Raw genomic sequence first — 10,361 nt, 5'->3', positions numbered from 1 at the left:
GGACGGCCGGATGGAGGGTGCCCTCGATCGCGGGTGCGCTGCCAAGTCCTGATGGTGCTGCTTCCAGTTGCTGTCTCCTTAGAAAGCGGGGAGCGGTAGGATCTGGGGACCCCAGACTAGTGCTGAGCCCGAGCTGGTAACGCCTCCTGCCCTGCGCCCGTCCTCCTCCATCTCAGCTTCATCGTCATCATCATTATTATTATTATTCTCCAGAACATGGACTTCACGTGCTTCTGGCTAGGGCTGCTGTTGCCCTTGGCAGCTACCCTGGATTTCAGCTACCACCACCAGGAAGAGATGGAAGCGTTTTTGAAGACCGTGGCCCAAAACTACAGTCCCATCACCCACTTACACAGTATTGGGAAGTCTGTGAGAGGTAGGGTCCGTCTCCACACTTCTCCAAACTCTCAGTCCGCTCTCTGGTTCATTAAACAGGGTTCCGTTTCATGTCCCCTCTCCAGGAAGCGACTCTGAGGGGCTCCTCACCGGTAAACCCCTGTGTTGCAGTGTGGGTTGTTTTCTGCTTCTGTTTGTTGTTTTGTTTTGTGTGGTTGAAGGAACATTGGGAGAAACTGCCCTTGACTGAGCTTCTCCAGGGTGATTTAGTGCCATCGAGTTCTTTGCACTTCTGGAGTTTGGCCTTTTTGGGGCTTGCGGACCCTGGCTATCTGGGCCGTGTATTTTAGTATCTTTTTCAAAAGGAAGTTCATTTATCCACCTGTTTTCCTTTTTGTTAGCTTCTTTCAGTATCATTCTTCACTTTTTTTTTAAACGAAAGTAGTGCAGTTTTGTTGGTGAGACTTTTTTTTTAATGTCATGTATAGTCTCGTGGCTTAAACAAACACAAAACTCTTATTTCTTTTTTCTTTTTTTTTTTTTTTGAGAGATTTTCACTATAGGGCGCGTGCGCTCGCCAGACAGACAGAGAGAGACATTAGAGACAGAAAGCGAGAAATCACCCCCTAGGGGGGATGGTCACGCCACAATCCCTTCTCCTCCATTCTCCTCTCGGGATCTTGGGCACGCACGCACACGTGCCCGGCGTGAGTTTTAAGTCACCAGGCCCAGAACGCGAACCGCGGTCGACTACGTGGGAGTCCAGCGACATAGCCATTACGCTAACTGCTGGTTCCCACAAAACTCTTATTTCTACACGTTTCTTAAGTAGTACAGTTCTGTTCCTAAAACTTACATCATGTATGATTAGCTCCATGGCTTAAAGTCATGTACAAAAAAGCCAGGCTGTTTTTTAAAATGTATCCATTTGAAGGAGACAACTGTTAGATAATATATGTTAGCAGTGATTGATACTCTGGCATTCTCACCTCTGTTCTTTGTTTCATTGTTTTAATATAAAAACTATCATTCTCATTTTTATAGACAGCAAATCTGAATCACGGAGGGTAAATGTTTTGTTCAAGATCACCTAGATGGTGAATTTTATAGCACGGATTAGCACTCAGATCATTTTGCATGAGGCAAATCATTTTTATCAAACATTCTGTTTTCTGCATCCTCTTTTATTATTGTGATAGTCCCAAGGAGTTACAAGAAAGCTTAATGCTGAAATGAAAATTTTCATAAAGTTCATGCAATTGGATCTCAGCTCTTTGTAAGGTGTGTTCACACATTACCTGGATTATAGCTCGGGACTTTTAAGTCAATTGGGAGTTTTCTTAATTACTGTATTCTGAAGTAATCATATTTTTTTTAAATTAAGGTCATGGTTTTTACACTAAAGAAAAAGCATTACATAAATAAGTTTATGTGCAATGCTAACTAAAAGCCCTGAGCTGTGTGTAATGGCACCTTTGTTTTCAAACAACTTTGCCAAAGAGTTGGTGCCAGAATTACTTTATATTGCTCTATAATCCAAAATTATAGAGGTTGGATGTGTGAGAAATCATATCTTGAATCAGCATATGTATTCAACCTTTTGAAATCATTTTCCCCTTGGGCTAGTGGAGCAATTTTAAAAGATCTAAGAATACTAATTATGTTAATAAAGGAAATAGAGAACACAACTCACTTGCATTATTGTTCGATCATCACTGAAACCACAAGATAATGAGGATGTTGTTAATTATAAGTACTAAATGATTTGGTAAGTTTTTATGTTTTCAAGCACAAAATGCTTGTGAAAGACATTTGGGAACTCTCTGTTCTACCATATGTAATCGAACAACAGTAATAGAGGAAGTTGGTGGATTAATTTTTGTACCTTGTTTGCACTCTCATGGTTAGTTCAGAGATTGAGGGGTTATTATATAAAAGTCAGATATGACCCTGGTGGTCAGATGTTTGTATTGAGCATGTCGCTTTGAATCCAACTCTGCCATTAGCTTCTCAATGCTAGATTAACCATATCGCAATAACTGGGAGTCAGTTACTGAAGTAGCACTGCTTATTAGCATAGTACTCGAGAGCTGGTGTCCCTTTGCTGACGCACTTTTTCACTAGAGAGGCAATTTTCTCTAGCCAGTCTACCCTCTGATGTAAGATGAGTTTGCTTGGTAAACAAGACTTACTATGTGTTTTGGGAACCAGCAGTTAGTGTAATGGCTATGTCCCTGGACTCCCACGTAGTCGACCGTGGTTCACGTCCCGGACCCGGTGGCTTAAAACTCACGCCAGGCACGAGTGCGTGCGTGCCCAAGATCCCAGGAAGAGAATGGAGGAGAAGGGATTGAGGCGTGATCATCCCCCCTGGGGGGTGATTTCTCACTTTCTGTCTCTATGTCTCTCTCTGTCTGTCTGGCAAGTGCACACGCCCTATAGCGAAAACCTCTCCAAAAAATAAAAAAAGACTTACTATGTGTTTTATTTGTCTATTTATTTCTAGTGGCATAGGCAACCTTACCTAGAAGGGAAAATAGTATTCCCTACCTTGCTAAATGTATTTTTAGTTTTTGTAAATGCATATTGTTATAATCATGGATTGTATTCTGAATTTTTTCATCCCATTTCACGTGATTTCATTATATATGTCCATGATTTGACAAAGTCTGCAGAATTTGTTGCTCATAGTATTTTATCTTCTTCATTATGTAAATGTTAGTCAACCACCTCTTTAAAAAGTCTCTGGTTTCATGGTCTCTGTTTTAGGCTGTGCTGCTATAAAACCATTGATATATGCCATGATAATTATCTTCTCTTAAAAATGGCGGGGATTTTTTTCCCCTCAACTTTCATTTTGAAATTTTTGAAAGTCACGGACAAGTTGAGCACATATATACCCTTTACCTAGACTCATTCATAGTACATTGACCATAGTCTACTCTAGTTGAGCCTCTTGGAGAAAGTTCCTCTACTTAGTAACATGGTATAGAAAGTCTCAGGTGAAACGAGAAAAGTGACAAAAAAAGAACTGATGACTGAGTTGAGAAAAGTCAGGAAAGGCACAGTGGTCATTGGTTCATTCATTCACTTTTCCATCCAGTTAAGGGAGCAACTCCCCCCCCCCTTTTTTTTTCTTTCTCTTTCTCTTAACCCCTTTGTCTAGCAGAGTCCCTGGCATATCATCAATAATCTACATTTGTTTGTTTATTCATTTGACTATTTGCTGAGCAAAGTCATAGACCAGTCAAGATGTGTGCCCTTGGGAGCCAGCAGTTAGCATAATGGCTATGTCGCTGGACTCCCACGTAGTTGACTATGGTAGTCGACCATGGTTCGCGTCCCGGACCCAGTGGCTTAGAACTCATGCCGGGCGCACGCGCGTGCATGCCCAGGATCCCGAGAGGAGAATGGAGGAGAAAGGATTGCAGTGTGACCATCCCCCCTGGGGAGTGATTTCTCACTTTCTGTCTCTATGTCTCTCTCTGTCTGGCGAGCGCACGCGCCCTATAGCGAAAACCTCTCAAAAAAAAAAAAATGTGTGTGCCCTTCATTCCCTGCCCTAGAGAGCCTTTCAAACACAATTACTTGTACTGTGGGTTTCACAGGCTTCCCTCCCTACACCTTCAAAAATTAGTTTAGGACCATTTATTCTTAAAACAACAACAACAACAAAGAAAACCTTTGTTTCTAGGACTGACTTTCAATAGGTCACAGCAAAAGAGCTGCTCTGCTATGTGCAAAACTCCAAAAGACCATTATAAACAAGATTTTCTGCCTTCCCTGCTTTAAGAATCTTGTCTGGCCTACTACTAAGTCTAATCTTTATTTTATCTGAAGAAGGGAGGTTGCACAGAGAACGGGGTAGATAAGAACAGTCTCTGTTCTCAAGTCTGTTCTTGTAGTAAGTGTTCGTTTGTTTGTTTTGCTATAGGGCCTGTGCACTGGTCAGAGAGAGAGAGAGAGAGAGAGGGAAACTGAGAAATCACTCCCTTAGAAGACTCCTCCAGTCTTCTCAGGATTTGGGACACCCATGCTCAGCATGATTCTCAAACCACCAAGTTGGGAATCAAACCAGGAAGCTGGCCCTGTGGGAGTCCAGTACCCTAACCTCCACACCACCTGCTGGCCTGTAGTAAGTATTTTAGTACGGTATTTCAATCTCAAAAACTCCAATTAGGCATTACCCTCATTTACAGAATACGTCCAATGAAGCACAGAGTTGTTAATTAACCTGATGATGCTGCTAATTGTGAGCGGGAGGATTCAAACTCAAGTCTGCCCATCTTCCAAAAGCACACTTCTCTTGCTTTAAAGAAACAGCTCGACATAGATGGAGATACTTAAACGGAGGCTGAGATCATTAGTGCAGGGTTCCAGAGCCGTGATCTCGGCACATTTGATCTGAAAGGATAGCTCCTGTGTAGGATCCAGAGCTGTGTGTTCTTGTACTACAGCTGTTAGCCTCTTGGCTAGTGAGAAGTTGAAAAGTGCCTAGACCAAACCAAGATGTCTAACAGTAATTTTGGATACAATATTTCATTAGTGATACTTTTACATTGATCACATGGAGAGATGCTATTTTAGATACAATATCAGAAATATTTTTAAACTAACCTCACCTATTTCTTTGTACCTTTTTGAATATGACTACTAGAAAATTTTAGATTAGAGGCATGATATGCATTATAGTTTGATTATGGTGTGCTCCTCTAGAGAGCAATTCATTTTCGCTAATTTTTTTCTAAGTACAAAAGCAATTAAATTTCATTTAGGAAATACAACATTCTGGACCTGGTGGCTTAAAACTCACACGGGGTGTATGTGCATGTGTGCCTAAAATCCTGAGAGGAGAATGGAGGAGAAGGGATTGCAGCATAGCCATCCCCCCCCAGGGGGGTTATTTCTCGCTTTCTGTCACTCTCTGTCTCTCTGGCTAGCACATGTGCCCTATGGCAAAAAAACCTTTCAGAAAATCAATCAAGTTTAGAAATAACATACTTGCACAGAAAAACAGAACACAAACAGCTAAGTGTTCTGTTTTTCCTCTAAACTGGATTTTTAATTCCTGGAAGGATTAACGTTATTCAATTTACACCAAATTGATGGGTATTTACTGGGTTGTCAGAAAACTCATGACTCATTTTTGCACTGAAAAATACATCATGACTTTTCCAACAACCCAATAGTTTCTAAACTACTCCAATTATAAGAAATGCTGTCATGAACATTCTCATAGCTAAGATAGCAGAAAATCTGAACATAAGCTTTGGCAACAGTGGCCAGTTTCATATTCTAGATTCTCAACAGTGGAACTGTATAATCCTGGGTCTTTAGATCAATGCCTGGCACGTCAGAGGTGCTATGTAAGAGCTTTATAGCTTATTATTATGAATATATTTCCAAAAAAGGGAATTACTGAGTCTAAAGCAATTTTTCAAATTTGCTCTATACAACCAAAAAGGTTGTATTGATTTATAATTTCTTGAGAAATGTATGGAGCGACTCCCCCCCCCCTTTTTTTTTCTTTCTCTTTCTCTTAACCCCTTTGTCTAGCAGAGTCCCTGGCATATCATCAATAATCTACATTTGTTTGTTTATTCATTTGACTATTTGCTGAGCAAAGTCATAGACCAGTCAAGATGTGTGCCCTTGGGAGCCAGCAGTTAGCATAATGGCTATGTCGCTGGACTCCCACGTAGTTGACTATGGTAGTCGACCATGGTTCGCGTCCCGGACCCAGTGGCTTAGAACTCATGCCGGGCGCACGCGCGTGCATGCCCAGGATCCCGAGAGGAGAATGGAGGAGAAAGGATTGCAGTGTGACCATCCCCCCTGGGGAGTGATTTCTCACTTTCTGTCTCTATGTCTCTCTCTGTCTGGCGAGCGCACGCGCCCTATAGCGAAAACCTCTCAAAAAAAAAAAAATGTGTGTGCCCTTCATTCCCTGCCCTAGAGAGCCTTTCAAACACAATTACTTGTACTGTGGGTTTCACAGGCTTCCCTCCCTACACCTTCAAAAATTAGTTTAGGACCATTTATTCTTAAAACAACAACAACAACAAAGAAAACCTTTGTTTCTAGGACTGACTTTCAATAGGTCACAGCAAAAGAGCTGCTCTGCTATGTGCAAAACTCCAAAAGACCATTATAAACAAGATTTTCTGCCTTCCCTGCTTTAAGAATCTTGTCTGGCCTACTACTAAGTCTAATCTTTATTTTATCTGAAGAAGGGAGGTTGCACAGAGAACGGGGTAGATAAGAACAGTCTCTGTTCTCAAGTCTGTTCTTGTAGTAAGTGTTCGTTTGTTTGTTTTGCTATAGGGCCTGTGCACTGGTCAGAGAGAGAGAGAGAGAGAGAGGGAAACTGAGAAATCACTCCCTTAGAAGACTCCTCCAGTCTTCTCAGGATTTGGGACACCCATGCTCAGCATGATTCTCAAACCACCAAGTTGGGAATCAAACCAGGAAGCTGGCCCTGTGGGAGTCCAGTACCCTAACCTCCACACCACCTGCTGGCCTGTAGTAAGTATTTTAGTACGGTATTTCAATCTCAAAAACTCCAATTAGGCATTACCCTCATTTACAGAATACGTCCAATGAAGCACAGAGTTGTTAATTAACCTGATGATGCTGCTAATTGTGAGCGGGAGGATTCAAACTCAAGTCTGCCCATCTTCCAAAAGCACACTTCTCTTGCTTTAAAGAAACAGCTCGACATAGATGGAGATACTTAAACGGAGGCTGAGATCATTAGTGCAGGGTTCCAGAGCCGTGATCTCGGCACATTTGATCTGAAAGGATAGCTCCTGTGTAGGATCCAGAGCTGTGTGTTCTTGTACTACAGCTGTTAGCCTCTTGGCTAGTGAGAAGTTGAAAAGTGCCTAGACCAAACCAAGATGTCTAACAGTAATTTTGGATACAATATTTCATTAGTGATACTTTTACATTGATCACATGGAGAGATGCTATTTTAGATACAATATCAGAAATATTTTTAAACTAACCTCACCTATTTCTTTGTACCTTTTTGAATATGACTACTAGAAAATTTTAGATTAGAGGCATGATATGCATTATAGTTTGATTATGGTGTGCTCCTCTAGAGAGCAATTCATTTTCGCTAATTTTTTTCTAAGTACAAAAGCAATTAAATTTCATTTAGGAAATACAACATTCTGGACCTGGTGGCTTAAAACTCACACGGGGTGTATGTGCATGTGTGCCTAAAATCCTGAGAGGAGAATGGAGGAGAAGGGATTGCAGCCTAGCCAGCCCCCCCCAGGGGGGTTATTTCTCGCTTTCTGTCACTCTCTGTCTCTCTGGCTAGCACATGTGCCCTATGGCAAAAAAACCTTTCAGAAAATCAATCAAGTTTAGAAATAACATACTTGCACAGAAAAACAGAACACAAACAGCTAAGTGTTCTGTTTTTCCTCTAAACTGGATTTTTAATTCCTGGAAGGATTAACGTTATTCAATTTACACCAAATTGATGGGTATTTACTGGGTTGTCAGAAAACTCATGACTCATTTTTGCACTGAAAAATACATCATGACTTTTCCAACAACCCAATAGTTTCTAAACTACTCCAATTATAAGAAATGCTGTCATGAACATTCTCATAGCTAAGATAGCAGAAAATCTGAACATAAGCTTTGGCAACAGTGGCCAGTTTCATATTCTAGATTCTCAACAGTGGAACTGTATAATCCTGGGTCTTTAGATCAATGCCTGGCACGTCAGAGGTGCTATGTAAGAGCTTTATAGCTTATTATTATGAATATATTTCCAAAAAAGGGAATTACTGAGTCTAAAGCAATTTTTCAAATTTGCTCTATACAACCAAAAAGGTTGTATTGATTTATAATTTCTTGAGAAATGTATACTAAGAAAAACAAGCCTTTTAAAACTTATCCTAGTTATGGGACCAGCAGGTGGCATGGTGGTTAAGGTGCTGGACACTCCCACATGGCTAACCACGGTTCAAGTCCTAGACCTGGTAGCTTGCTTTCTCACTTTCTCTTTCTCTCTCTCTCTTTCTCTCTCTTTTTTTTTCTCTCTCTCTCTGGTCAAATTAAAATAAATGAATCAATAAATAAAATTAAATAAAATAAATCATAAAAAAAAAGCCTTATCCTAGTTGTGACCAGCTGAGGGTAAAATGGTTACGTCACTGGACTCCCACATAGTTGACCGCAGTTCAAGTCCTGAACCTGGTGGCTTAAAATTCACACTGTGTGTGTGTGTGTGTGCGTGTGTGTGTGTGTGTGTGTGTGTGTGTGCCTGCCCAAGATCCCAAGAGAATGGAGGAGAAGGGATTGCAGCATGGCCATCCTCCCCCACCTCTGAGAGCACAAGCATCCTATGGCAAAAATCTCTCTTTAAAAAAAAAAGAAAAACTTATCCTAGTTAGAAATCAATCCTGTGATTAGTGGTTTGAAAGATTACTATAATATTTATTGCTCATTTTTATGTTTAAAGTATAAGGGAGAATTTATTTCTCATACTCCTTTCCCTAAGAACTCTTTCCTTCATAGATCCATTCAACAGATATTTGTCACATTCCTCTGCCAGGAGTCTTCATACCATTTCAGACATTCAGAAATCTCCCTAGACTTGGTCTAGATTCTTGCCCCTAAAAGGCATGTGCTATGTTCACACACACTGATCTTTCATCGTCTCCTGCCCTTGACTAGGTAGACTTAAGCTGATGATTTACCCTTGGAAAAAACATTATAAAAAATTTGGCACAATGCTTGGTTTCCTGTCATACTCTGTTCATTTCCCAAATATGCTCCTAAAGCCATTTGCTTGACAGCCTGTAAAAAATGCTCATTGTGATGTAAATATTGACATACGGAGGACTAACTATCAAGAAAACAATTTTAGCTATAATATATGTGTGTGATTTAAAGTTATATAAGCTTAGCCAGGCTTTCCACATTTTCAATATTTTTTATTATCTTTATTTATTGCCAGAGGGCATGCACACTCACCAAAGAGAAAAAATAAAAGCACCCCACAATGGGAAGTGTTCACACCAAATCGTTTTTCCTCCAGTTCTCCATCCTATCAGGATTTGGGGCATGCACACTCAGCATAGTTTTTAATCCATGGGCCCAGGGAATTGAATCATGGCTGATCGTGTGGGGTCCAGTTCTGTGTCCAATGCCTAGTCACTGTACTATGGGGCTAGCCCACAAAATTTTCCACTTTAGATGAAATCCAAAATTCCTTTCTGAGACATCTAACAGGTATCAGCCTACTTTTATGACCATTTGGGGCCCTTTTTATTCCTACAAGGAAATGATTTATCCTGCATCTGTAGTATAACATCATAAGGGAAAATTGAGACTGATGATATTCAAAAAGTAACATAGAATGTCACAGTTTCTTATATCTAATCATTTTTATTCTGGATCTCAAATATATCCTGACAGCTATATTTTTTTTTTTTTTTTTTTTTGGAGAGGTTTTTGCTATAGGGCGCGTGTGCTCGCCAGGCAGAGTCATAGAGACAGAAAGCGAGAAATCACCCTCTGAGAGGGATGGTCACGCTGCAATCCCTTCTCCTCCATTCTCGTCTTGGGATCTTGGGCCCACACGCACACGCGCCCGGTGTGAGTTTTAAGCCACTGGGTCTGGGATACGAACTGCGGTCGACTACGTGGGAGTCCAGCAACATAGCCATTACGCTAACTGCTGGTTCCCTAGACAGCTATACTCTTTACATGAGTAAAATTTGAAATGTTTTAAATATAATAATGATAGCTAGCAAGCAGTAAGTGAATTTTTGTTTACCTGGCATTTTAATGTTTCAATTATTCTAATAATGGTATACCGTTTTTATCCCCCAATTTACTTGTAAAGAATTGATACAAAGTGAGTTGTCCCTTTTTAGTAGAAGACAAAAGTTTGACTGGAACCAAAGTTGACCTTGGACCAAAAACTGAATCCTTAAGCCTCTTTGCTATAGAGAAAAAAATCGTTCAATACCAACTTTTCATTTTTGTTCTTATCC

General features: G+C 40.5%; 1 protein-coding gene across 1 annotated transcript in view; it reads left to right on the top strand.

Annotated features, from left to right (window-relative positions):
* Positions 1 to 63: 63 nt before the first annotated feature.
* The window catches only part of CPM (carboxypeptidase M), a 91,894-nt gene continuing 81,596 nt past the window's right edge, over positions 64 to 10,361 (top strand). Inside the window, exon 1 of the mRNA XM_006147293.3 lies at positions 64 to 376. Coding sequence (XP_006147355.1) covers positions 217 to 376 — 160 coding nt within the window. The 5' untranslated portion in view covers positions 64 to 216. The remainder of the gene's footprint in view (positions 377 to 10,361) is intronic.

This window comes from Tupaia chinensis, unplaced genomic scaffold (genome assembly GCF_000334495.1).
Source record: "Tupaia chinensis unplaced genomic scaffold, TupChi_1.0 Scaffold000208_1, whole genome shotgun sequence".
NCBI lineage: Eukaryota > Metazoa > Chordata > Mammalia > Scandentia > Tupaiidae > Tupaia > Tupaia belangeri.
The sequence above is the reverse complement of the archived record's forward strand: the minus strand, read 5'-3'. Positions and strand labels throughout refer to the sequence as shown.